This window comes from Sus scrofa, chromosome 6 (assembly GCF_054392235.1).
Source record: "Sus scrofa isolate SSC_HxYL_T2T_F1_AM1 chromosome 6, Sscrofa_HxYL_maternal_Yorkshire_Landrace_v2.0, whole genome shotgun sequence".
Lineage (NCBI taxonomy): Eukaryota > Metazoa > Chordata > Mammalia > Artiodactyla > Suidae > Sus > Sus scrofa.
Genome location: NC_139388.1, coordinates 5,277,023 through 5,304,811, shown reverse-complemented (window position 1 = coordinate 5,304,811; position 27,789 = coordinate 5,277,023). Strand labels below are relative to the sequence as shown.

Genomic DNA, 27,789 nt, shown 5'->3' with positions numbered 1-27,789 from the left:
GCAGGTGCTATAGATGGAAATCTCTCTACCTTCCTGTCAATTGTATCATAAACCTAAAGCTGCTGAAAAAAGGTCTTTAAAAAAAATAACCCTTCGAAGGGACATTACAACTATAAAAGCATCATCTGAAAATTATGGTCAAAAGTCCAAGGAGCAAAGTCATCTCTTCAAAGCGCATCTGCTGCGCCTGTAACATTATCCTGACCTACGGTTTCGCTGAGTCAACCCCACAGGGAAAAAGGCAGTCAGATCTGAGATGAAAACCCTGAGCCACCAGAGCTCCGGGAGCAGCGGCTTGGCTGAAACACAGGCGTCACCAGGCTCTCCAAATGCCACCTGGTGGGGGATGGTCCACGAACACAAAAGGCGGACTGGCCACAATGTTGTCAGAGAAAACAAAGCGAGTCTCAGGCGGAAAAGGCATTTAAAGCACCACCGAACAAAAGGGAGCGGGCGTCGTAAACGCTGGCCCCTCTGCTGGGACCACGTCCTGCTCTTCACACCTCGGAAACATGTCGCCTTAGGCAGCAAGGGGTCTCTGCAGGTTAGGATCCTGCGATGGGAGATTAGCCCGGATTATCCAGGTGGGTCCAATGTGATCACACGTGTCCTTATTAGAAGGTGGCAGAAGGGTCAGAGTCAGAGAAGAAAATGTGCCCAAGAAGCAGAGGCGGAGAGAGGGCAGAGGTCAGAGCGCAGAGGCTGCTGGACTGGCAGATGCTGAGAGGGGCCACAGGTCAAGGAATGCAGGCACCTCCAGAATCTGGCAAAGGTCAAGAAACTGATTCTCCCCAGAATCTCTTTGCTGACACCTTGACTTTAGCCCAGAGAGACTGACCTGAGACCCCCAACCTCCAGAACTGCAAGAGAATAACCAGATCTTGTTTTAAACTACCAGGTTTGTGGTGATTTGTGCTAACAGCCACAGGAAGTTCCGATGGGCAGAGGGACAAATGATGATCGGTCCAGTTTTTAGGACAAAAAAGAGACAAGTTGCAAATCTAGCAACATCCCTCAAACCAAAACCTTCAAGTGTCATGGGGAAGCAGAAATACCCTGAGAGATTCCTAAGATCTTGGACTCGCTGAGGGGGTCTTCGGCCTCCTCGACGACAGCTGGCAGAGTCCAACCTTTCACTAAGGCTCCAGGGTCAGGGGTTTTATGTTCATTAACATTTTTTTTTCCCCCCAGAGAAGTCTTACTTCTTTCACACATAGCCTGGACCTGCCTTGCTCTCAGCACTCAAACCGGAGCTGTCCTTGTAAGGCCAGCCCAAGGCCCATCTCCCTAGCTCAGGCCCGGCACTCACTGATAAGGTTCCGGCCACGGCCAGGCCCTGGGCAAGAATGAAGCCCGAGTCTATCGTCCTTTCCCGGGCCCACCCTGCACCATCTGAGCTCCCTCCACTCTCGCCCACGGGGCACGTGAGTGTTTAGTTTGTCTCTTTCTTGGTTCCCCAAGAGAGCACAGGCCTCCTGAGGGCAGGAGACACATCTGAGACTACCTTTTCTTTTTCTTTTTGCCTTTTCTAGAGCCACTCCTGTGACATATGGAGGTTCCCAGGCTAGGGGTCCAATCGGAGCTGCAGCCACCGGCCTGCGCCAGAGGCACAGCAACTCAGGATCCAAGCCATGTCTGTGACCCACACCACAGCTCATGGCAACACCGGATCCTTAACCCACTGAGCAAGGCCAGGGATCGAACCCGCAACCTCATGGTTCCTCATCGGATTCGTTAACTACTGCGCCACGACGGGAACGCCTAAGACTACTTTTTCTGTAATGTAAGCAAACTGAGAAATACACACACGAGCTGGAAAACGTCTTACACACAGTTCAAAGAACAGTAAACCAAACACCCACACAGCCACCTGACTTCACAGACAAAAGCAGAGTCTCAGGCGCCCTGATGCTTCTTCTCTGATCCCAGCCCTTCCGCCACCCTGGGGGTGACCACACTCCTAAATTCTGGCATCATCGTTCCCTTGCTTTTGTATTCATTTTTGAACAGTTGTACTATTATCACCCCTGCACGGATTGTGAAATAACAGTATTACATCTTGCCTGGTTTTGACTGTCCCATGAAGGAACCAAAACCACGCACATCCCTGGATGACTGGTTTTTTGCACGTGGTGTTGTCTGCGAGACTCTGGAGCTGCAGGCCACAGGTGCCACCGCTGTGTGATCCATCTACCCGCTCTCCTGCTCGCGGGCACCAGCATTGTTCTTGCCGGTTCTGGCTTTACAATCACGAACAGCGCTGCCATGAACATTCCTGCACGTGTTGTCCTGGCACAGGAGTTTCTGGAAGGGACAGGCCTACGAGCGGAACTGCGGGGCCACAGGGCATCCACACGTTCCACGAGAAGCTGCCAAAGCGGCTGAACCCACTCACACACCCACCAGCAGCAAGTGTGCGCTCACACTGCCTCCTCGCAACGGCTGGCAGGGTCCAACGGTTCACCTGCCAGAGGCTGGCTGTGAAACAGGATCTCCCAGTGGTTTTCGTTTACATTTCCTGACTACTACCGAGGGGAATGACACTCTGCTGATATGTATGCGCTGCTGGTCTTTTCCCATCTGGGAAATATCTGTTTTAGCTTTTGGCCTTTTTTCTTCCTTTTCTGTCAGAGTTACAAGAATTCTTTCTATATTCTACATGCTAGTGCTCTGTATGTTTTGTCTCTTTACAGTGCTTTTAAATAAACTGAATGTCTTAACTTTACTGTCGTCAAATTCATCAATCTTCTTCCTGCACAGTTTGTGCTTGTCATGTTCTGGTTGCGGAATCCCATCTTAGCCCCAGGTCGTCAAGACGTTTTCCTGTACTATGTTCTAAAATTTGCCTACAAATTTGCTTTTCAGACTTAAGTCCTGAATCTCCCCTCACTGCCTGACGGGGTGAGGCTGCGATCACATCCATCTCTGCTCTGCCTCCTTCCGCCTGGCACGGTGCTATTTCTCTCATAAACAGAAGCAAATAATGCTTTGGGTTCAAAGCTCAAATTTCACTCTCAGGGAGAAAGAACTCGGGACGCTTCTCAAACTCTGGATCAGCACTCTGACCAAGTTCTTCCTGGTGTTTCATGACTGCGTGGAATCTCCTTACCTTCCTTAGCACATGTTTGGGATAGCACGAACCTGAGCTGATGGGGGGCTGCGTGGAGGGAGCAGAACATGGGAGTTCTCATCCAAGATCGGACAGCCCTCAGTTTCAGGTCTCCATAGCTGCGGTAGGAATTAAAATAATAACAGCACCCACTCCCCGGTACAGACCCAAGATAAGTGAAAACTGAGGCTCATGCAAAAACTTGCACGGCCATGTTCATGGCAGCATTACTTACTCACTAGCTAAGAAGTGGAAACATCCCAGATGCAACAACAGATGATGGATACACAAAACGTGGCCTCTCCACGTAAGGGAATGTTAGTCAGCAATAAAAAGAATGAAGTAGGAAAAAGGTAAAAAAAAAGAATGAAGTAGGGACAGATGTTACGACAGGGACAAACCTTGAGGCTAGTATGCTCAGTCAAGGAAGCCAGACAGAAATGTCCAGAAAAAGCAAATCCAGAGATAGAAAGGAGAGCTGCGCTGCCATGGGACGGGGGAGGGGGGGAGGGGGAGTGAATGCTAATGGGGTGGGATCTCTTTGGAGGATGATGGGAAGGTTCTAGAATGAAGCAGGTGGACCAAGGTGAATATGCTGCTATGAACAGTACACTGTTAAATGGCTAAGCTAAAGTAGCGAATTTCATGTTATGTGAATTTTATTTCAAAAAAAAAAAAAACCTACTAAAAAATACCAATTTGTTTAACTCTATGCCCCTGTAGTATTTTTGCAGCGGTGACGCACACTGACTATGAAAAGAGACACCCTGGATTCGAATCCAGACTCCCCTGTAAGAACGTGAGATTCCTTTCCATCCCTTGTAAACAGGGGGATGAAAGCTCCTGCTTAAATGACATCATCTGTATCAAGTGCTCACTACAGAGCCTAGAACATAATAAGTGCTCAATAAGCCCTAGCTATTAGCCCCCATAATTCAGCGCTCACCTTCAGCTAATGGCTATTTGTAACGCTCAGCGTTAAGATGAGAGCTGGCTTTATGCAAAAGACTCCCCTAAAAGCTTTACACCTCTCATCTCACTTGTCTCATCCACCTTATTAGGCAGAATTAAATCACTCCCAGCTTACAGAAACCAAGCTAAGCTGACATACACAGGGCTCTGCAGCTAAAAAGTGAGAGGTGGGAATTCAGATCAAGGTCTATCAAACTCCAGAAGCCAGGCTGGCGATTCCCACTGTGAGACCCCCCAGGCGGGCATCACGCTGCCACCACCACCGAGAGGGCCGCCGGGCTTGCCGTCGCCGGGCAGTGTCTGGGCTGCACGTTCCTTTGGAACAGCGACAGCCTCACGGGTCTCCAGAACCCTTCCCCTCTGGCACGGGGCAGGGCCAAACAACCAACCTCCGCTGGGGAACTGATGGTGCCCTTTCGCCAAGAACCTCTTATTCTCAACTACTTCTAAATCAGAACAAAGACAACGACAACAAACCCCACTCAGACAAGTCCTTTGGAAACGAGAATAAAGCAGCACAAAGGGGTGATTTTTTCAGAGCCTCGTGGAGAGCACCCGGGTCAGGTCTGGGGAAGAGTAGGGCCTGCGCCCGGGGTGGGTGGGGCCCCAGGTCTGCCGGGGCCTGGGGGAGGGGAGGGCCCAGACGAGCGGGTGCTCAGCGGGGTGCAACGCCTGCAAGGAGTTGGGAAAGGGGCGCTCAGCGGGGACAGGTCAGGAATGACGGATGCTGGGGCGGCGGTCCAAGCGAAGGGAGGGGCGAAGGGGTCCAGGGGTCCCGGGTGTCTCGGCGCGGAGGGTACCCGTCCCAGGGGGCGTGGTGGGGAGTTAGAGGGAGGGGCCAGAGCGAAGCGCCGGCGGCGCCAAGCGGGACCAGGAGGGTCTGGGTCCCCGGGCCGGGTGCGGTGGGGCCGGTACCTGCACAGGCGGCGCAGTCTCGGAACCAGTCCCGCCAAAGACAAGCGGCCGCCGCCCCCGTCACCACTGCCGCAGCAGCCGCGGGCCGCGCCCCCACGTGACCCGCGCACGCGCTGGGGGGCGGGGCTTTGACGGGATCCGCCCCCGGCGTCCAGACGCGCGGGCTCACTCGAGTGCGCGTGCGCGGCGGTTGCTGTGGAGACCGGGGAAGCGTTGAGCTGCTAACTACCAGGAACCCAGTGTTAAGCGAAGAAGGAAAGCAGGGCCTCCCTGGCGGGGCCGGGGGCTGTAGCCCGCAGAGCCAGGCTCCCCGCTGCTACGGGGTGTTCGGTGTTTCCAGAATAAATATGCACCCCGAGGCCTTGGAGCCCGTGACGGACGGGGAAGCAGAGCAGGAGGGTGCGCAGGAGCCCGGCGTGGAGGAGTCGGCGGGTGATAGCGGGAACGCAGGCCAAGGAGACCGCAAAGAAGGTGCCGACCGCCGCCCCAGGGACGCGAGGGGGGCGACGGGCTGCGCCTAGCACCACATACCTGGTCTTCACAGTCGGCAGTAACAATAGTAATAACAGTGGCCCACACTTAACTAAACGTTGCGTGCCTTGCGCTCATCCCACTGGAGCCCATACACCCGCTCTCTGCATTTCCCCACATTTCATACAGATGAGGAAACTGGTTATAGATCTTGCTCTAAACAGACTGCCTCAGCCAGTCAATGACAGAGTGGGCACATGCCTGGTCAGTCTGACTCCAGAGCCAACACACCATTCTCCCCACTGCCCAACTTTTTCATGTATCCCTTTATTGCTTTTAATTATTGCTTTTCATGTAACTTTCAAATGTATCTCTTTATTGCTGTATGTATCACTACGAAAGATCAAAGGCTCTCTCCCCCTCTAAACAGCAAGCTCAGCCAGGGCAGGACATCCTGATTGAACCCGCAGTGACAAGTCCAGTGCGTGACCCGTGAGAGTCAGAGGGAAGGAAGTTCATTACCAAAGTTTTCCAGAATGTGCTTAGAAGAGAGCCTCTTCTTCCTGGCTTGGACCATAAAGGAAACCTTTCAGTGACTAACAAACTACTTGATTTGTTTCCTTTTTTTTTTTTTTTTTTTCTTGAACCCAGTCAACAAAGATATCTTGAGCATTGACTGTCCAGGCAAGTCCTTCATGAGTTGCTGAAGGAAAGCCGGGTTGCTCTGTGGACAGATCCAAGTTTGGAGCCAGTCACATTGGGTTCACATTGCAGGTCTACGACTTGCCAGCTTTTTATGGCTCTTTGCCCAGAGCTTCATTTCTCTATAAGCCAGCCTCCTCTTCTGCAAGCAAGGATAGTTAAGTTTCTGGCATACAGTGGGTCTGTAATAAACGGTAGTTCTTGTTATTAATATAATACATTATTATGCCTACTGAGCATCTTTTCTTTATTCCACAAACCTTTTTTCTTGTGGCTGGGCGTCGCATGCAGTGGGAAATGTGCAAGTGTAAGTCACAGTCCCAGACACACAGTGTTTAATCTCATTCAGTACCCACATGGAACCCCAGAGAGCAGCAGCACACAGCCCTTAAGGTTAACTGCATTGGAATTGGCCAATTTGATTGATCTTTAAAAAAAAATTAAGTGCACTCCAATGTGCTCATTTTCTTTTTATCAAAGATATTTCCCCATCATCTTTGTTTCTTGGCGGGGTTAGGGGTGTGTTTGGTGGGTTTTGCTTTTGTTTTTTTGCTTTTTTAGAACCACACCCGCATCACATGGAAGTACCCAGGCTAGGGGTCGAATGAGAGCTATAGCCGCTGGCCTACACCACAGCCACAGCAACACAGGATCTGAGCCCCATCTGCAACCTACACCACAGCTCAAGGCAATGCAGGATTCTTAACTCACTGACCAAGGCCAGGGATCGAACCCACATTCTCATGGATCCTAGTCAGGTTCATTAACTGCTGAGCCACAAAAGGACCTCTTGTGTGTTTTTTCTTTTGAGAACATTTTTTAAACTCAAAGTATAAATAAATGTTCCGTGGTGGCCTAGAGGTTAAGGATTCACCATTGTCACTGCTGTGGCTCAGGTCACTGCTGTAGCATGGGTTCTATCCCTGGCCTGGAAACTTCCACATGCTGCAGACACGGCCAGAAAAATAAATGTCCTTAAACAATGCACAGCCTAGGTTTGTGTTGTTTTGATTTTTGTTAATGAGAGCCTGTACTTATTATTAAACTTGCTTTTTTTCACTCCATATGTGTTTCTAAGAATTACCCATATTGACTGACATACCTCCAGGGCATCTAATCCATGGCAGAATAAAAATCCATTGTTTTATTTAACCAGTCCCTGTGGGGAGACATTTGCAATGTTCGCAACAGGGTTTGACTGTTACAAATAATGCAGAAGTGATTGTCTTTGTACCCCTCTTCTTGTGCATCTGTACAAGAGCTTTTATCAAAGATCTGCCCAGAAGGGAAATTTTCACAGCCCTTATCACTGCTTTAAAAATTGAGAGGCGTCTAAAGAGTACCAGTTCCATACCAAAAGCATCACAGTTATTATCCAGGCTGAAATGGAGGAAAATTTTCTACCCATCTCTTGATCACTATAAAAGCAATCTCTTATTTTACAGAAATTAATGATCCTAAAGAAACATGCGTGGGTCCTTCTGACACGTCCTACCTCAGCGAGCAGAAACAGAGTGGTGACAGCTGCGCAGATAGTCGCTCAGCACACCAAAGAGATGACAAGGAAGATCGTGGCCCCAGGTACGTGGGCGTGCTGCTGCCACTCACAGCATGCTTTTATCCAGTTAAGGTGGGAGTTGGCATTATCCCTTTGTCCAGTTAAGGACACTGAGGCGCACGGAGATTAAATAGTTGGCCCTGTGTCAAGGATTAGTAGCAGAGTCAGGATGGAGCTGCCTCTGTGGCCCAACTAATCACGACCTATTAAACTTTCATGCCAGACCTGGAAACAGAGAAACATCAGTGGTTCTTGATGACACTCTTAAAATTATTTCTAGGAGTTCTCGCTGTGGCTCGGAGGGTGAAGAACCCAACGTACCCTAGGTGAGCATGCAGGTTCCATCCCTGGCCTTGCTCAATGGGTTAATGATCCAGCGTTGCCATGAGCTGTGGTGTAGGTCACCGATGCGACTCAGATCTGGTGTTGCCACGGCTGTGGTGTAGGCTGGCAGCTGCAGCTCCAATTCAGTCCCTAGCCTGGGAACTTCCATATGCCTCAGGTGTGGCTATGAAAAGAAAAAAAAAAAAAGTATTTCTATTCAGAGATTTGTGGTGGCACAGTGGGTTAAGGATCCGGCATTGCCACTGGTGTGGCTCAAGTCACTGCTGTGGCACAGGTTCCATCCCTAGCCTGGGAACTTCCACGTGCTGCAGGTGTGGCCAAAATAAAAAAGTATTTCTGTGAGAATGCACACTGCAGTTTTTAAGGCTCCTGAAAGTCACGATATCAGATGAGGCCCTGAAAGCTGTAAACAAAGAAACAGTCATCGAGCACATAGAATATTGTGGCATTTGGGGACTCAATGGATGGTGGCAAAGAATTTATGAGACCTTTCTCCAGCTGACAAACTGAAATAAATTTCTGGTTCATGTTCGTCATTCAACAGGATGACTAAAACGTTTCTTCGAAAACTGTGCAAGCAGCACAAGCTTTACATGACGCCAGCACTGAATGACACCTTGTATTTACACTTTAAAGGTAGGATCTGGCGGAGGAGGTACCTTGGGTCAGGTGGAAAGACCCTAGTGGTGAAAGAATTGGTTGCAGAAGAAAACTAAACAGGAAGGAAGGGAGGGAGGGAAGGAAGGAAGGAAGGGAGAAAGAAAATGAAGGAGTTACTTGCACAGGTCATCTTGAGTTCTTAAATTATATTTAAGTAGAAATTTCAGAGTTTAGTGGAGATGGATGGAAAAGCAGTAATACTTTTTTGAAGAAAACGTCTTTCGGGACTAGCGTTTATCAAGGGGGCCACTGACTATGTGGGAACAAGGGAAACACATTGGTATAGCTTATTTATATTTTTTAGAGGGCTCGTAATTTTTTGGCCTGCCAAAGTGCCCAGGTCAGGAATCGAACCTGTGCAAAAGCAGTGGCAACGCCAGATCCTTAACCCCCAGAGTCACCAAGGAACTCCAAGAGGACCCATAATTTTTCAAACCAAGAGCTACTTGTAACTCCTTTGGGCTTGGGAGGGATATGTTGCAAAAGACTGGGTTGGTGTCCAGTTAAGTTCAGGTTCACAGACAAGGATATTCCTCGCAACGCGAAAGCAGAGTGATAAATAACTCCCAGTCTCTGCTGAACCGGGAGCGGCCAACCTGCCCCATATCAGGCATTGATGTGTCCTTTTATCTGTTGTGTAAATGTGTACTGAGAGCCTTCTGTGGGCCTGGCACCTCGCAGTGCTGGAGATGCAGAGATGGAGCCAATCAAGCTGCTTTTGATGTTTGGGGGGCTGGGCAGCCACTGTGGCGAGGTCTGTGCCAGGTAGGTTCACAGGCAGCTCCAGCAGCTCAAATATGTTAAAGGGGTGAACAACTCCTAACTGGTCTCCTCACCTCCACGTCATCCCCTTGGAAATTCTCCACCCAACATCTAGGTAAGATGACTTAGGAGGGCAGGTCCCAGGGGACCAATATTTAAGATGTGGGAAGAAGAGGACCCAGCAGGTTAGACCAAGTAGAGGGAATCAAAGAGGTGGACGCGTTAGGAGAGAGATGTGCCTACTACCTAAAGGCTCAGTGGGCTAAGAACCCAGTGTTGTTACTGCAGTGGCATGGGTTCCATCCCTGGCCCGGAACTTCCACATACTGTTGGTGTGAGCCAAAAACAAACAAACAAAAAAAAACCCTGCCACTGCCTAACAAGTTATCCTCCAAGTTCGCAACTTAAAAGAATCATTATTTGGAGTTCCCTCTGTGGCTCAGTGGGTCACAAACCTGACTAGTATCCATGAGGATGCAGGGTTGATTCCTGGCCTCGCTCAGTAGGTTAAGGATCCAGCACTGCCATGAGCTGTGGTGTAGGTCACAGACAAGGCTCGGATCCTATGTTGCTGTGGCCGGCAGCTACAGCTCTGATTCGAACCCTAGCCTGAGAACTTCCACATGCCACAGGGGTGGCCCTAAAAAGCAAAAAATTAAAAAATAAAAAGGTAATATCAAGGTGAGGCAGAACCACCCAGCTAAGCCATCACCAGATTCCCAGCTCTCTGACACAGTATCAAATAATGATTTTTTTTTTTAAGAGTGGCACCCACGGCATATGGAAGTTCCCAGGCTAAGGGTCAAATTGGAGATGCAGCTGCCAGCTTACGCCGCAGCCACAGCAACTCGGGATTGGAGCCTTGTCTGCAACCTACACCATGGCTCACAGCAACACTGGATCCTTAACCCACTGAGCGAGGCCAGGGATCCAACCTGCATCCTCATGGATACTAGTCATGCTCTTCACCTGCTGAGCCATAACTTTTGGTTAAAACTTTGCAGGCAACAAAACAAATGACTGCAAAAAAGATTTGGTAACAAGAGATGAGCCGTGAATCACAAATCAATTACGTTACTGAAGGAAACAAAACCGTTTGTTTCCCTCCCCTTAAGTGTGGCTCATAATACTGAAAAAAGAAATAAAAAGAAAAAAAAAACAAGACCCGAAGTTTGCACTGGTTTCAGGCACAGCTGGATCCTGGCGCTCACCACCTATCTTCACAAGGCTGTCTCACCTCTTTCCTTGGCTCTGCTCTCCTCTCACTTGTTCAGCTCAAGCTGGTCACCCCTCACTCCCACCCACTCTGGGCAAGAAGGGCAGGTGGCTGCAGGCCTCCACCTTCCCAGGCTGGCAATTCTAGCAGAAAGGTACCTCTTTCCGACGGAGCCACAAAGCTCCCCAGGATTCATCAGGGTTGGCCCCCCCTCGGCTAAGCATGACCAGCCCCCTGCAGGGAGCCTGGGGCAGCATCGGGAGAGGGATGTTGCTCCAAGAGGCAGTGGAGTTTCCGAGGAAGGACGAGTGGCTGCTGGGCAGGTAGGCAAAAACGGGGGTGACCCCTGTGTCTCTGTGCGTGTCGGCATTGGAGCAACGCCCCCTTCCTTCCCACTAGGCTTTGACCGCATCGAGAACTTGGACGAGTACACGGGGCTGCGCTGCCTCTGGCTGGAGTGCAATGGAATACAGAAAATTGAGAACCTAGAGGCCCAAACGGAGTTGCGCTGCCTCTTCCTGCAAGTGAATCTGCTCCACAAAATCGAGAACCTGGAACCCCTGCAGAAGCTGGATGCTCTCAACCTCAGCAACAATTACATCAAGACTATCGAAAACCTCTGTAAGAAGATGCCGCCTTGGGAGTGGGGGAGGGGTTCTCCAGCCACCCACCCCGACCCCTACCCCGTCTGGGGGTCCACCGCTGGCCCGGGGCGGGGGGGAAGGGCAGGTTCCCAACCTTCTTTTCCGCCTGCGTGGTTTACTTCTGCCCACCTCCCCATGCAGCCTGCCTGCCGGTCCTCAACACGCTCCAGATGGCCCACAACCACTTGGAGACCGTGCAAGACATCCAGCATCTCAAGGAGTGTTTGAAACTCTGCGTCCTCGACCTTTCCCACAACAAGCTGAGTGACCCAGAGATCCTGAGCGTTCTCGAGAGCATGGCTGACTTGGTAAAACACAAGCACACACCCCAACTCTTGTCGCGTGTCCTGCAATCAGCAGATCTCTCTTCTCTCCCCGCCGCCTTCTCGCGGCCTTGTCGTCCTCCACCCACTTTGCTGCTCTCTGAGTTTTTAGCTGGAGCCTTTTAGACGCCGATGCCGTATCATTTCATCCCCATATATGTCAGTGGTCAATCTCTGACAGTTAGGGACTTTTAAAAAGCATCTTCCCTAGACTGTTACTCTATCTAAAATATTTTCAGAACTACATTTAATACCCAGTCCAGGTCCAGTTTTCTGCCTGAGTCCCACAGATGTGTTTTGACCACTGCCTTGTGCGAATCCAAACCAGACCCACACATCCGGTTTGGATGACGCATCTCTCAAACTTCTTTTGAGCCGTCACCGTCCCCCGTGGCTGTTTTCCCCAACTCCACCCCATGGATCTGCTGCAGAGGCGGGCTCCCTCCTCCAGCTGAAAGCCACATCCTGGACTCGGCGGACTGCATCCTTATGGTGGTGTTTGACGTTTGCTGCTGTCCCCAGTATCTCTTGTAAGACGATGATGGAGCCAGAGGCCTGATCAGTGCCCGGCTGAGAATTTGACGTTGACATTTGCTGTTGTGTCACAGCAGGGCACCCAACATGTCAGGTTGCCCCTCTTTTTGTAACTTTAAGATCGAGGAGTGGGTTTGGCTGCTGTGAGTCTGATCCAGCCTTCAGGAAGCCCCCCATCAATCCTTCCCCTCATTGTTTCAGCGGCTGCTGATGCTGGCTGCCTCCCTGCACTGCGTCAGGCCTGTCCCCACCACATTCTCATTCTGGTCTTGCTTCTGCATGTATTAGCTGGAATGCCTCTATTAAAAGCACTTGCACTCGTCCGCTAGGGCTTCCCTAATGCAAAGGGAAAGGCCAGGATAAATGCCTGGTTCTCTCTCTTTATGTGTTTTCAGAGATGAGTAGAAAACCTAGGGCCCTCTAACTATGGCGATGAAATGTTTTTCTTTTTCGCTATCACAAAATCATAGATATAAAGATACAGTATCTGCCATGACTGAACCCTTGCTGGCATTTTAATTTGTGGTGTTTGAATGGTTCCATCTTCTGGTCTGTGGAAACCCCTCCAGGCAGCTCCTGTATCCTTTGGACTCAACTCCAGTAACCTTTGGTCTTTTTGTCTCTCCTTTTTTTTTATTTAGAGCTGCACCAGCGGCACATGGAGGGTCCCAGGTAAGGGGTCTAGTCAGAGCTGTAGCTGCTGGCCTACACCACAGCCACAGTAACGCCAGATCTGAGCTGCGTCTGCGACCTACACCATAACTCATGGCAAGGCGGGATCCTTAACCCACTGAGCAAGGCCAGGGATTGAACCTGCAACTTCATGGTTCCTAGTCAGATTCGTTTTCCCTGCACCACCACGGGAACTCCTTCAGTAGCTTTTGATGGCTTCCTGGCTTTTCAGTGTGTACGTATTGTCATGGGTACTAGGAAAAAACATTCAAAATAGCATATAAAAGCCCTGAGTTCACTGTTTACTGTTTAGAGTATGGTTAAGTAAGGAAAAATTGAGTTAGTTTATGAAAAAATAGTAAGCACATCCCAGTTCAAGAATAATCTGCAGAGCAAACTGTCAAGAAGGACTAATTTAGAATTTGTATTATCACCAGCACATGGTATAATACTGCATTATAGCACTTTTATATTATATTTTATAATATTTTTTTTGGCTTGGCTGCCATAACAAAGTACCACCGATTGGGTGGTTTAAACAATAAAAATTTATTTTCTCTTTATTCTGGAGCCTCGAAGTCCGAGATCAAGGTGTCAGCAGAGCTGGTTTCTCCTGAGGCCTGTGTCCTTGACACGGAGACATCCACCTTCCCACCTGTGTCCTCAGCAGGTGCCTCTGTGTCCTCATCGCCTCTTCTCACCAGACACTAGTCTGTTGGACCAGGGCTGACCTGGGTGATGTCATTTAATCTTAACGGCCTCTTCAAAGACCCCGTCTCCAGATACAGTCACATCCTGAGATGCTGGGGGTCAGGACTTGAGCCTATGGATTTGCAGGGCGTGGGGGATGGCAGTTCAGCCCATAACCAGAAGAGCCTGCCTGTGGTTGTGTCGTGACTGCTTTTACCTTCTGCCCCTGGGGCATAGTGTGCCCACCACCCAGCCCCAACAGACAGGTCACTTGCGAATGTGACAAGAATGGTGAAGCCATTATGAAAGTGGAGTTTGGGAAATGCTAAACCAATCGGTTTACAGTGCATCTATGTTTGCCAACATCCAAACCCACTTTAGATATAAAACACATTTCATCGGTTCAGGCAAACTGATTTTCGAGGCTTCGCCCCCATGTCACCTTGGCCATTCCCCATCTCTGGGTCTCAGCAGCAGGAGAGGAGGTGACAGTGTTTGAAGTGGGAGGGCGGCGTGCTGCCACTGCTGTGTCCCTTTCCCTTTCCTGGTCCCACCCTGACACCCGGGAGCGCTGTAGGCCGGGCAGGAGATAAGCGGGTACGTCCCATCCTGTCCTCTTTGTCCCCGCCTCTTCTCTGCCGAGCCGCTGTGTACATTTTCTTCAAGTGAGTCCTGGCTGCGAAGGACCAAACACAATCAACTGGAGATTCATTGCATGAGAGACAGGGGCGAGCAAAACTACAGCCATCACTGTCCTTGGCAGAGGCCTTGGGAAAGATCTTCCAGTATTGCTCTGGAAGGACAATGGGATTTAGGATCAGAAGCGCCAGTAGAAGAAAGGGCCGCCCAATTCCCCGGACAGTTCTGAGGGCACGGAGACAATGACAGCCCTCTGGGCTCCCTGACTGCGGGAGGTGGCGGGGGGCCCCCCTTCCCGGTGCTCAGAGCGCTGCCCACGCCTCTGGCTCCCTTCCTCCGTGGCTAACGTGGCTCGGCCTGTGCGCTTGCAGCGTGTGCTGAATCTGATGGGCAACCCGGTGACTAGGACCATCCCGAATTATCGGAGGACAGTCACCGTTCGGCTGAAACACTTAACATACCTGGACGACAGGCCGGTTTTCCCGAAGGACAGGTGAGACCTCGAAACGCCTTCTGATCGCACTTGAGGAGGTAGGCGGTGCGCATGCTTGATATTCACCTTCTCCAAATTTCTGCTCCTTGAGCGCTTCCACACATTAACCAGGCCAACGAAACAGGTTTACTGGCCCACTGATTGTTTCGTAGGCAGTTCCCTATCTTTGCGTACTTGTTCACAGACTTTTCATAATCCTTAAACCACCTTTCTCTGTAAGTCTCTGATCTCATGGCTGGTTATTTTCTTAGGACAGAGTCCTCGGAGTTGTACTACTGCATTAAAGACTGTGGTATAAGACTTTTAAAAAGTGCTTATAGAAGTTCCTGTCATGGCGCAGTGGAAACAAATCTGACTAGGAACCATGAGGTTGCAGGTTCGATCCCTGGCCTTGCTCAGTGGGTTAAGGATCTGGCGTTGCCCTGAGCTGTGGTGTAGGTCGAAGACTCGGCTCGGATCCCAAGTTGCTGTGGCTGTAGTGTCGGCCGGCAGCTACAGCTCTGATTGGACCCCTAGCCTGGGAACCTCCATATGCTGCGGGTGTGGCCCTAAAAAGACAAGAGACAAAAAAAAAAAAAAAAAAAAAAAAAGCTTATAATTATTTTCTAATGATCCCCTAAAAGGTTTGTGACAATTTGTAACTTAGCCAACGCCATGTGAAAGAAATCTCTGCCAGGGTAACTGGTGAGCAAAGGTAGTTATCTCACTTTATTTATTTATTTATTTATTTAGTGTCTTTTTCGGGCCGCACCAGTGGGATACGGAGGTTCCCACTCTAGGGATCGAATCACAGCGACAGCTGCCAGCCACAGCAATGTGGGACCCGAGCCATGTCTGTACACGGCAATGCCAGATCCCTCACCACCGAGCGAGGGCAGGGATCCAACCTACATCCTCATGGATGCTAGTCAGATTCCGTCCCGCTGCGCTGCAGTGGGAACTCCAGTTATCTCGTTTTGAATCTGCATTTTGGGGTGATGGATGAGGTTGGTCTTTTTACCGGCTTTGTCAGACGCTTCTGTTTCCTCCTGAGTGTGGCACTCACGACCTCCTCCTGGTGTCCTTTTGTGGGGTTTTTCTTATTGATTCATAAGAGCTCTCTGCATATCAAGAATATTGAATCCGCGACTGCCGTGTGTATTGTCACTGCCTTTTTTTTTTTTCATTGCTGTGGGTATGACACACGGAAGTTCCCAGGCAGCTGTGGCAACAGCAAATGCTTTAACCCGCTGCACTGGGCCAGGAATCAAAACCCTTGCTTTTGCAGTGATCAGAACCCACTGTAGTTGGATTCTTAACTCACTGTGCCATAGTGGGAATTTCTATTGTCACTGCTTTTATTTGGGTTTTTATTTTACCTTTTTTTCTTTTTAGGGCTGCACTTGAGGCATATGGAAGTTCCCCAGTATGGGTGAGCTGCAGATAAGGACTACGCCACAGCCACGGCCATGCTGAATCCAAGCTATGTCTTGACCTACACTGCAGCTTGCAGCAGTGGCAGATCCCTAACCCACTGAGCAAGGCCAGGATCGAACTCACATCCTCACAAGACAACATCAGGTCCTTAACCCACTGAGACACAACAGGAAATCCCATCAGATTGAGGCCACTACTGATTCCAGCTCAGAATAAATTCTCAGTCACTGAATTACAGGACTTTCTTTTTTGAACTCACACATTTTCATCAAACCAACTAGGCTTTCAAATGGAAGCAAGAGCCTCCATTCAGACCAGGTGAGAGAACAAGGACCCCTGCCCAGGAGGCTCTTCACAGGTGTCTGCTCACCTGTCACCTTCCCAAGCTCTCCGGGACCAGCCACCTATTCAAGCAGCACCTTTGCCTCCCCACCCTGGTGGCTCTTTAGCCTGATTTCTTCCCTTAGGTCCCATCAGCCTCTGACATACCTGCTTCCTCTCTGAGGGTCTGTCTTTCCTACAAAAGGACAGCTCTAACAGGACGAATGGGGTCACCTCTCATGTGGCCTGCTATGTCCCCTCCCCTAAAACAGTTCACCCATTTCAAGTGCACAATTCACTGGTTTCGAGTATATTCATAGCATTGTGCAGCTACCACCACAATTAATCTGGAATATTTCTATCACCCCCCCAAAAGTAACCCTTACTTAGCAGTCACTCCTCAATCCCCCTTTGCCAGCCCCTCGCAACCACAAACCCACTTTCTTTCTCTAGATTTGCCTATTCTGGACATTTCATGTAAATGGAATTTGTACAATATGTGGTCTTTTGGGACTGGCTTCTTTTGCGGAGCATTTTAAAGGTGCATCCATGATATCACTTATATCTGGAATCTGATATACAGCACAAGTGAACCTTTCCACAGAAAAGAAATTCATGGACCTGGAGAACAGACTTGTGGTTGCCAAGGGGGAGGGAGGGGGAGGGACCGGGAGTCTGGGGTTCAAAGATGCAAACTATTGTCTTTGGAATGGTTCAGCAATAAAGCTGGAAACTATATCTAGTCACTTATGATGAAGCATGATAATGTGAGAAAAACAGTGTATATGTGTATGTGTGCCTGGATCACCCTGCTGTACAGTAGATATTGACAGAACAGTCTCAACCAGCCAAAATAGAAAAAATAATAATTAAGATCCACCCAGTGTCATAGGTGTCAGTAAATACTTCCAGTGTAATGCTGTGAAATAATGTTCTGTCGGAAAGGCCACATTTTATTGATCTATCAGTTGATGGACATTTGGGTGGCTTCCCCTTTTTGGCTATGGGGAGCAGTGCTGCCGTCAATATTCATGAGTGGGTTTTCGTGTGGAGACGTTTGTTTTCAGCTCATTTGAATAAATACTTAAACGCCCAAGTGCTGGATTATATGGCAAGATGGCATGTAGCTTTGCACTTGCCAAACTGTCTTCCAAGGTGGTAGCGCCACTGTGCACACCCACCAGCAACGAGCGAGCGTTCCTGTGGGTCCACACCCTCGCTGGCCTTTGGTGCTGTCGGTGTTCTGGATTTTGGCCGTTCTGTTGGGTGTCAGAGGGCATCTCGTTGCTTTAATTTGCCTTCCCCTGACCTCATTGGATGAGCTTGTTTGTCACCTGTCTTCTTTGGTGAGGTGTCCAGTTCTTTTGCCCACTTTTCAAATTGTGTCTGTTTTTTTCATTTTTGAGTTTTAATCGTTCTTTTCTGTGTTTTGGATAGGAGCCATTTATCAGTGCTCTTTCTTGCAAATATTTTCTCCCAGTGTGGCTTGCCTTCTCATTCTTTTTTGTTTTTCTTTGTTTGGGTTTGGTTTTATTGTCATCTCCTCATTCTTTTAACCTTTGCCATGTTTGAGTTGTGCTGTTTTTGCATTAATGCACCGTAATAGCTCTTTATATAATTTAAATACAAACCCCTGATTGGGTATCTGATTTGAAAATGATTTCTAATATTCTGTGAGTGGTCTCTTATTTATGGCATTCTTTGCATTACACACGGTTTAAGTCTTGGTGGAGTCAAATTTCTCTACTCTTTTCTTTTGTCATTTGTGCTCATGGCCTCATATCTAGGAGGTTGTGCAAACCATCAGACTTTAAAGATTAAAATGTACTTGCGTTAACTCGTATCCCTGCAGTCACATGTCCCCTGTGCCTTTTGTCTGATTTGGGGGGAAAGAAGCAAGTTTGGTCAGACAGTAGGTTTTGGATTTACTTTCAACCTGTGACAACTCAAGCCTCCCTGATTTCTGGGGGTATTTGTTTTTAATCCTCCCAAACAGAGCTTGTGCAGAGGCCTGGGCTCGGGGAGGGTACGCAGCTGAGAAGGAGGAGAGACAGCAGTGGGAGAGGAGAGAGCGGAAGAAGATCACGGACAGCATCGAGGCCCTGGCTGCCATCAAGCGCCAGGCCGAGGAGAGGAAGCAGCAGAAAGCGAGCCGAGAGCCAGGTGCGTGCTCCAGGTCCAAGGAGCAGCCAGCGCTGCGTTCAGAAGTCAGGCTGTTGAACTCGTACACTTTCATCTCTGGAAGTGTGTGTGTGTGTGTGTGTGTGTGTGTGTGTGTGTGAGAGAGAGAGAGAGAGAGAGAGAGACCTGAGGATCCATCTGCCCTTGGCCTCGCGCACCTGCCTAGGGCAGTGAAGCACCCCAACATTTAAGGGCAGCTTCAGACCACTTTTAGTGATGAAAATACAATTTGTCAAACAGCTTCAGGGTTTTAAAATAAGTGATGGATTCATTTTCTACAACTGCTATAACAATCACTGTCAATTTGGGGGCTTAAGACAACACAAATTTATTACCTGATCACAGTTTTGGAGGTCAGAAGTCAGATGTAGTCTTGCTGGGCTCAACACAAGGTGTCGGCAGGGCTGTGTTCCTTCTGGAGCCTCCAGGGGAGAATCTGTTTCCTTTTCCAATTTCTCGAGGCGCCACTTTCCTTAGCTCCTTGGCCCCCCATCTGCAAGGCCAACAGCACAGCATCTTCAAATCTCTCGCTCCAGCTCTCACCTTCCCACTTCCCTCTTTTCAAGATCCTTGCAGTTCCACTGAGCCCACCTGGATCGGCCGGGGTCTTCTCCCCATCACAAGATACTTAATCTTAATTGCATCTGCACGTGAGCTCACATATCCACAGGTTCCAGGATTAGGACGTGGACATCTTCGTGGAGGCTTTATTCTACTGCTGAGTCCAGGAGCCCCCTGCCCGCCCCCCATGCCCCTGCCAACCTATGGTGGAGACACGCAGTGAGTGAGTGAGTCCTGGGCCTGTCCTGCCCATGGGATCCTGGGAATGGTGCTCCAGGCACCTTCAAAAGCAGGAACCCCTTCCTCCTCTTATACTCAACAGAAGAGCCAGAGTCTCTCTCTGCCTTTAAATGACATTTAGTGTTTTTCACCTAATTACAAAATGTGAATACACTACACATGGAAAACATGGAAAAGCACAAGTAAAAACAGAAGCAGAGCCAGAGCCACTCAATATTTAGCGCGACTCATGTCCTGCCTTTTCCCCGTGCACGGAGCATGGACATTTTTCTACAGATAAAATGGCACAGCTATACTGCTTTCTGCTTACTCTTTGGAATCAGCATAAGACTATATTCCCATAAAATAGACATTCTTCTGCAGCACGCTTTTTTCCCCCTCTTCCACCTTTAAATTTTGCTATTTTTCAAATTTTCAGAAAAGCTTAAGGAATAGTAAAACAAACAGCTGTCTTGTCCATGTACATTGCACGGTTTTGAACACGTGGGCACATACAGGCACACATACCTTCCTGCTCAGCTGACCCATTTGAACGTAAAGGCGGTCAGTCACCGAGGCCCTTGACCCCAAATGCCTCCGCCCGCATCTCCCAAGAGCCCCCTGCACTGCTTCCTAGCAGCTGTGCCCTGTGCCAGCAGCGCATGCGCTAAGCATCCCTCTTCTGGACGTGGCCCGCCTACTCAGCACCCAGGGCCTCCGCTGAGGTGCATCCCGGTGCAGCTCGCTGCAGGGGCAGGGGGGTTGGGGTGGGAGGGGGGTGGTCCCCCCAGGATGTCCCCAGCTCACCTCCAGACTTGTGCTCAGGGGACGTGCCCGCGCCAGACAACGCTGAGGACATGGATGCCAGCGTGGAAGGACAGGAAGAGCCTCCAGAGGACAAAGAGAGGCAGCAGAAGATGCAGCTGTTCGAGGTCAAGGACAGCTTCGAGGCCAAGGACCAGCTCTTCCCAGAAATGTCGGAGAAGTCGAGTCTCCCGGAGGAGCTGCCTGCAGAGGAGCTGCCTGCAGATGTCCACGGGGAGCCTGGAGGCCAGGAGCCAGGAGGGGTGCTCCCCACCGAGGCCCCGCAACCCAGCCCCGGAGCCGCCTGGGAAGGTAGGTGGTGGAGAAGCGCCCTTCTGGGGGCCCCAGGCTGGTTTCCACTCCTGACTGCTGTGTAAGTTACCTAGAACCACAGGGGGAGCCAGGACTGCCTTTCTCTAAGTATCCGATTCAACCACCTGCAATGAAATGGGTGGGCCGCTACACTGTACCTCGTCTAAACCAGTACATCTAAAACATGGTCCTTTAAACAACGCAACATTATTAACGGGAGGAGTTCCTGCTTCTGTGCGGCAGCTCTGCAGCACCAGGATGCCGGTCTGATCTCCAGCCTGGGCACAGTGGGTTCAAGGATCTAGCATTGCCGCAGCCGAGACATAGGTAGTAACTGTGGCTCAGATCTGATCCCTGGCCCAGGAACTCCAGAGGCCGCAGGGCGACCAAAAAACAAAACAAAAAAATAACAACCTCCCCCCCCCAAAAAAAATGATGAATGAGACATGTTCCCTTTTTTGACGCTAAGTCTTCAAAATCCAGCCTGTATTTGCCTCCTGCATAGCTCAGTTCAGATGCTTACACTTAAACGGTGAAGGGGAAATGGAGCCCAATGAAAAGAAGTGAGTTGTTTTGGACCGCTTCCATTTTTAAACTGAAATTAATTAAAAATACGGTTAAATAAAACTAAAAACCCAGCCCTTCAGGAGTGGCCACACTGCAGGTGCTCGGTAGCGGTATGTACGCGGCTACCCAGCGGATGACGCTGATCTAGAACGGACCAGCGGCACCAGCAGGCTCTGGCCAAGTTCCTGGGGTCCTGCCGACTAACAGGTAAACCAGGCCTCGCCTGGGACACCACCCGTTGCTGCTGTGTCCGTGGGGATGAGCCAGACCTGGGACGTGCCCAGTCCACGCACCCCACTAGTATGAGCGCTAATCGTTACTCTGTCTCATTGAGTTGGAAACGGAGGCTCAGAGAGGTGAAGTAACTTGCTCCAAGTTGCAGAGCAAGTGCTGGTGGAGGTAGGAATTGAAGCCGAATCTGCATGCAGAGACCAAGCTGGTCCCCACCGTGGTGATTCAAGGCCATCCTCCCTGCTTTTACCCCCCACGGCCTTTGCTGTTGGCCCCCAACCCCCCACCCCCAGTGAGTAACCCTTCTGGGGGTCCCGAGTCCAAGACGGGAGCTGGGTCATCACAGCAAGTAGGTCTTTCTTCCACTGCAGGTTCCTCAACCCCAAGAAAGGCAAATCTAAATACAAACCCCACCTGTTTACAAAATCCCTTTTCCATTTACCTTTTTTTTTTTTTTTTTTTGTCTTTTTGTCTTTTGTTGTTGTTGCTATTTCTTGGGCCGCTCCCGCGGAATATGGAGGTTCCCAGGCTAGGGGTCCAATCGGAGCTGTAGCCACCGGCCTACGCCAGAGCCACAGCAACGCAGGATCCGAGCCGTGTCTGCAACCTACACCACAGCTCACGGCAACGTCGGATCGTTAACCCACTGAGCAAGGGCAGGGACCGAACCCGCAACCTCATGGTTCCTAGTCGGATTCGTTAACCACTGCGCCACGACAGGAACTCCTCCATTTACCTTTCTTGCGTTGAACACAGTATTTCCTTCTAAGCCCCGAGGCCTTCGGGAAGGATGGAGGGAATGAGGCGATGCTTGATCTGACCAGCTTGGCTGTGTCTCCTAGGCTCTCTCTCACTAAGCTCTCATCCCAGAATCCCAAAGCAGGGAGCACTGCCTGGGGGCAGAGTCAGGACTCGGAGGCCTGGCTCTCTCCCCACCCCGATGCCCGAGGGCACGTTCCACGAGTGCGCTGTCACAGAAACACACACGTCCCACCTCGATCCAACCACCCACTGTCTGAGGACATCAGCTTCCGTCCTGTGGTCACCAGAACGATCCAGAGAAGGACACAAGCATTTCACTAAAACACACAGGAACAGGCAGGGAGTGCCTTTTCCAGACAGATACCCTGAGGTCAAAGCCAAGCCCAGTCCCTTAACCAGCTGAGCCACATCAGGTAAACCACAAGACCTCTCTAAGCTGCTCCTGCCGCTGTGGCAATGGCCTCTGCCAAAGGAGGTAACGTAAGGAGCACGCCCAGTAGCCTCTTCCCTAGTCCCAGAACAAAACAAGCTAAGAAAATAGGTTTTAGGAAACAAAGGGACTTGGCAGCTGCCTGGACTTGGCTTCTGCTAGTGGGAACGTGGACACCACGGTGCCACGAGCAGGACATGGGGTCCAGGGGGAAGGGGTGGCTTGGCTGGGGGGCAAGCAGACCACTGTCGGAATTAGCTGAGAAGCCACGGGCACAGCCAAGCGGGAGAGACCATGACAACTGGTGGAGGTCGAGGTGGGCCCGGACCACCCACAGCAGCCCCGGAGGCCCCGCCCACTTCCCTGTTTCCTTCTAAACGGTGCCCCACTATGGCTCTCTGAGTCTAAGTGGGCATGGCCGGGCCTCAGAGTGGACAGGGGACTGATATGCCATGAGAGGCAGGGGCCTCCATCTCCACAATAATCACTGAAGCAAACGGAGAGCAGGACCAGGACGTGAAGCCTGGAGCCCGGAGGAGACGCGCCACCTGGACTCCACGTTCCCCTGGCAACGCTGTGATGCTTCCCCAGGTCTCAATGACACTGGCGCAGCAGGAGGGGCTGTGAAACTTGGCCACTGACGCCCAGGCCTTTCTTTCTTCTTTCTTCCCTGGCCGATCAATCACGCCTCTTCTGAGGTTTCGGCGTATTGTACGTGGATTCCTGGCTGGTGCTTCCACCTCCTCGGCGTCTCTCCAGGCTCCAGAACGGGGGCACCTCTCCCGTTTTCCCGTCCTTTTAGACATAAGCCTGTCTAACCTGGGATCCTGCGGCTCCTGACCCAGGGACTGGAGGCTTTCAGACCCAAGGATTTTGTCCTTCCTCTTGGAGGCCGTCTTCACCCCGGTCTGCCCATGTGCCCACCGTGCAGGAAACTCCCTCCAAGGTTAACAACCCTGGGTTGTTGTTCCTTAGAATCGGTTCCCCAGATGCTGGCCGCTCAAAGTGCAGCAGGTGCAGAACTCGACAGAGCCCGGGATTTGGAAGCCATCAGACTGGCGACGAAGGAGAAGCTCTTCATAGATGTACGTGATCAGAGCATGTGGAGTGTCCACGGGACGGCCGGTCAGATCAGACGCAAACCTCCGAGAGCCCTTGCTGCCCAGAGTGCGGTCCCTGGGCCAGCAGGCGTGGTCTCCCCTGGGGGCTGGGTAGAACCCGGGGCCCCCCTCGGACCCACAGCTCAGGATGTGCAGTTAATGGGCCCTCCCCCGGGGCCCGTGCCTGCACCATCAGGACCAAGAGGACCGGCCCCTGTGAGTCCCCCTGAACTATGTGTTTTCCCCAAAGAAGCTACACGGCAGGACAGTCCCATGGGGCCAGCTGTGCACAGAGAAAGTGGCGTTTCATCATCAGAGCCTCTAATTCTATGGACAGCTGCCCACCTTCCGGGCCTGTTGCCGCGCCTGCTCCCAGGTCTGAGTGTCCAGCATCCCGTCTGCCCCCCGCACCACCCCGGGGCCGGTTCAGCGAGGGAGGGGCCGCCTGACCTTGGGCCTGGAGAACGGCCCTCCTCCCTGAAGCCCCTCAGCTCTGGTAACAGTCTTACCCACTGTGCCACAGGCACGGGTCCTATGGGGGTGTGCACGTTCTGTCACGACCCCCGGGAACGGCGCTTTGGTGGGGCACGGATGGGGGCTGGTCCTCTCACCTTTAGCCTTACACCCAGGCGACAGCTGGTGAGCCCCCTGCTCGCCCGCAGGACAGCCCGCCTCTCTGCCCATGGGCGAGCTCCTTCCCTTCAAACCAGGGGCACAACTTTGCCTGCCCCCCCCGCCACTTCCTCGATCAACGTCCCAACGTCATGATCTCATGTAAGGGTTCAACTGAGCACGGTCAATATTCAGAGTGGACTTCCAGTTTTCTGGGCCTATAGATACTCAGGATGAAACACACATAGACAGTTCATCCTTCACTTTCGAGAACTGACCGTTCGCAGGACCACGGCGCTTAAGAGCTGATCCTGACTGTTCTTCCTCTCTGACCAGCACCGTTTTAGACCTATCTTGTATTGATTGATTGAACCCTTCCAATAATTCTAAGACGTAGGTCCATTATCCACCCCCATTTGACAGATGAGGAAATTGAGAAACAGAGAGGTTAAGCAACTCTCCCAAGGCTACCCAGCCAGACCACGGTGGAGAAGGAACAGCCACCCAGGCAGTGTGGCTCCAGAGCTCACGCATCCAGCCCCAGGCTGTGCCTGCCCCACATGCTGGACGGGCTGGAAGAAGACAGCCCCAAACATAACACACAACAGAAAAGCCCCCCCAGTTCTGAGGAGGTCCAGGATATATTCTTACACCACGCAAACCCTTGAGACTCACTGTACGTAGGTGGTGGGCGGCCCCCAGGGGAGCTGCCTGTGTCTCTTAATGCCAAAGCAGGAGAGGTGGGACTTCTTGAAACAGGTCATACCTTGCACATCTCTCACCAATCAGATCCGAGTACCTGGAGTGGCCGTGTGCGTGTGTCCTCAGTGTGCACGGGTCCGGCATGTCCTTCCACCCTCACGGGCAGGAGGCTTGGGCTTGGTGGCTGTGCTGCTGGCCAGCTGGCCGCTGAGAAGGCAGCTTCCGGCTGACGGGGGTCATTTGCTCTTGTAGGACCTGCCTGATCTGGAAGACGTCGATGCAGGTGGATCTCCGGGGGACCAGGACAAGGTGACCTTCCCTGTCTCCCCAGAGCTCCGCCATCACTTCCGGCCCTGTCGCTGACCAAGTGGCTCCACTAGAAAGCCACATGCCCTTTGCACTTGAAGCATGCACTCCCATTTTCACCTCCCCTAAGGCGATGTGGCTGGGTCCTCTTGCTCCCAGGCTTTACAACTAGCCACCTGGGTTTTTTCTTTTTTTTTTTTTGGCTGCACCAGCAGCATGTGGAAGTTCCCGGGCCAGGGATCAAACCTGCACCACAGCAGTGATCTGAGCCACTGCAGTGACACCACCAGATCCTTAACCCACGGAGCCACATGGGAACTCCTATCCCTGATTTCTGAAAGCCACGCACTGTACATAATTACCTGAACATCTGTCTGTCCTGCTGATGGATCTGTATGTTCTTCTAGTGAATGTCTGTGATGCAGCCACAGGCGAGCAGGCGAGGCAGGGAGGAGCGTGGCAAGAGTGGCGGTCTGATGGGGCCTCCTCCCTTGGGATCTGGAGCCCTGTGAGCCACCTTGAGGGCGAGGAGAGGGGAGCCTAGGACGTGACTTCAGCACAGCAGCTCACGGAAGGACACAAACACACAAGACCACCATTCCATGGGCGTCTGGCCCCCAAAGCATGGCTGGTGGCCGGGTGGAGGCACAGCCCTCCAGAGGCCAAGGCTCCCAGATGAGCCTGTTCAGGGACCCGGCAGGGTGCTGGTGCAGCAGGAACAGGGTGGGCAACAGCTGCGACACACGGAGGTCTGACAGAGACAGAGGGTTGCAGGGAGCGGAGGCCTGGCCACAGACCTCACGTGGCCTCGAGGGCGGAGAAAGGGCTGCCAAGGAGTGTCCATCCTGGGGCCCGACTCACGAGCAGCCAGTGCTGTGCTCCCTCAGGCCTTTTCTTTTTTTTAAATTGAAATATAGTCCATTTACAACGCTGTGTTAGTTTCCAGTGCACAGCCAAGTATTCGGTTATACATACACATGCATCTATATTCTTTTTCAGAGGGGTTTTCGCGCTATGGCAACAGAGTGGGAAAGATAAAAAGCTGAATTACCCGTGTGCACTTCAGAGTTCAAATCCATGTTTTTTCTTTAACAGATGAGCTTTCCAAAGATCACAGCCATCTCGAGCTGGAGTGATGACAGTGACCCTGAGCTGGACTACACCTCACTCCCCGAGCTGGAAAACGCGGCCCCGGACGCCCTTTCCAACATATTCGCCCTCCCCAGGGCCGCCTCCAGGAGGGCCGAGCCGGAGCCGCTCTTTTCAGCCCTATACGAGGCAGCCGCAGAGGGAGAGCTGGACACGCGCAGCAGAGCCACCAGGGGCCCTGGCCCGCTGATTCAGGAGCTGGACGACGACCGCGAGTCTTCAGGGCACCCATCCCCACCCCCGGGCTGCGACCCCTCACGCAGCGAGGGCCAGGATGGGGGCCCGCTTGTGGCCACTCCTCCAGGTAATGCCACCCTCCTTTAAGGCCACTGGGGCCAAAAGCCTCTCGGCAGGGACATCCACAGGTGACCACCCAGACCCAGAGCGGGTGGGCCTTTGCCCTGAGAAGCCCGGGTGCCTGGAGGGGGTCAGCCGTGACCTCTCCAAAGACCGCAGAGACCCCTGCAGAGCACGGCCCTAGGCGCATGACCCCTGCTGTTCACCGGCCTGGACCGAGAGGGCACCAAGCCAACCCCCTCCCAAGCGGCGAGCTGGCCGCCCAGGGCTCCCTAGGCCTGCAGATCCCGACCACCTGGTCCCCACGCCACGCATGTCACCCCTCCCCCACCGTCCCCACCTGCGGCCTTTCCAAACCAAGGCTCCCGAGGGAAAATGGGGACCCGTGATGTCACGGCTGGGAACGTGGGACCAAATGAGGGCTACAGCAAGCCCGGGACCGGGATGAGGGAGTGGTCGCTGGCCCAGAAGGGGCTCCACAGGGGAGCACGACACCCACACTGCCCAGCTGACAGGACAAGTGAAGCCACATGCTGACATGTGTCCCCAGCCTAGTGCAGTTCCTGCTTGCTGGTGACAGGAACACCAGGGTAGCTTTTCGTTCAGAGCCTGCTGGTGTCCAGCTTGGGGAGTCTGCTGGACGCAGACAAATCCATCCTGACCCACGTCCTTCCTTCTGGACGCTGGCTCGCGTGGCCGCCTCCAGGCTGGCACACGGGTGAAGATGGGGGGCCACACTGCCCAAGAACACGGGTTCCCCCTTCCTAACCCTCAGGGATTGGCCTGGAGAGGGACACAGCCCCGGCTGAGACGGAGCCCGAGGCGCGCCTGGAGCCCGACGTGGGAGAGGACCGGGAGGACCTTGAATTTGGCCTGGACTGAGCCCACGGCGGCCCCGGCAGACACGGGTCTCCCCGGCTGGGCTCCCCTCCGCCAGGGAGCTGCTGGTCTCGAGTGCGCTGAGGCCTTGGCTCACTCCACCCGTGGGCGCGGCCTCCGCGGGTGTGGACAGCGTCACGCTCCCTGCCCCAAAGCCTACCAAACCCGGTTGTTTGCGGCTTAAACTGTGTAACTCTAGTGTCTCCCTTGAGCATCATAAACATTCTGGCATCCA

The 27,789-nt window shown here is 52.0% G+C and overlaps 2 protein-coding genes and 1 long non-coding RNA gene across 15 annotated transcripts in view; 1 reads left to right on the top strand and 2 right to left on the bottom strand.

Moving 5' to 3' along the window:
- HSDL1 (hydroxysteroid dehydrogenase like 1) overlaps positions 1-5,072 on the bottom strand; it is a 21,423-nt gene extending 16,351 nt beyond the window's left edge. For all 7 annotated transcript variants that reach the window (XR_014805335.1, XR_014805336.1, XR_014805337.1 and 4 more), the window contains exon 1: positions 4,997-5,072. The gene's annotated coding sequence lies outside the window, so the exon portion shown is untranslated. The remainder of the gene's footprint in view (positions 1-4,996) is intronic.
- DNAAF1 (dynein axonemal assembly factor 1) lies at positions 4,628-27,789 on the top strand. 5 transcript variants are annotated; one of them, XM_084959446.1, is made up of 12 exons: positions 4,628-4,791; positions 7,615-7,750; positions 8,617-8,708; positions 11,110-11,331; positions 11,496-11,662; positions 14,584-14,705; positions 18,439-18,605; positions 20,229-20,519; positions 23,485-23,594; positions 25,176-25,232; positions 26,325-26,682; positions 27,451-27,789. In XM_084959446.1, exons 3-12 carry the CDS (start codon positions 8,618-8,620, stop codon positions 27,555-27,557), a joined length of 1,692 nt encoding a protein of 563 aa, XP_084815572.1. In that variant the 5' UTR covers positions 4,628-4,791; positions 7,615-7,750; position 8,617; the 3' UTR covers positions 27,558-27,789. The 5 variants fall into 5 exon arrangements, with proteins under 5 accessions (XP_084815572.1, XP_020949392.2, XP_005664374.3 ...); XM_005664317.4 differs by lacking the exon at positions 4,628-4,791 and adding an exon at positions 5,220-5,467; XM_084959447.1 differs by lacking the exons at positions 4,628-4,791; positions 23,485-23,594; positions 27,451-27,789 and adding an exon at positions 5,220-5,467.
- Positions 13,330-22,048, bottom strand: LOC110260900 (uncharacterized). Of its 3 annotated transcripts, XR_014805341.1 has the most exons (5): positions 21,043-22,048; positions 20,211-20,613; positions 18,959-19,116; positions 14,674-14,798; positions 14,016-14,249 (listed from the first exon to the last, which is right to left on the bottom strand). It is a non-coding gene; the product is annotated as an uncharacterized LOC110260900 (long non-coding RNA). The 3 variants fall into 3 exon arrangements; XR_014805339.1 differs by lacking the exons at positions 18,959-19,116; positions 20,211-20,613; positions 21,043-22,048 and having other exon boundaries at positions 13,330-14,366; positions 14,674-17,507; XR_014805340.1 differs by lacking the exons at positions 18,959-19,116; positions 20,211-20,613; positions 21,043-22,048 and having other exon boundaries at positions 13,330-14,249; positions 14,674-16,824.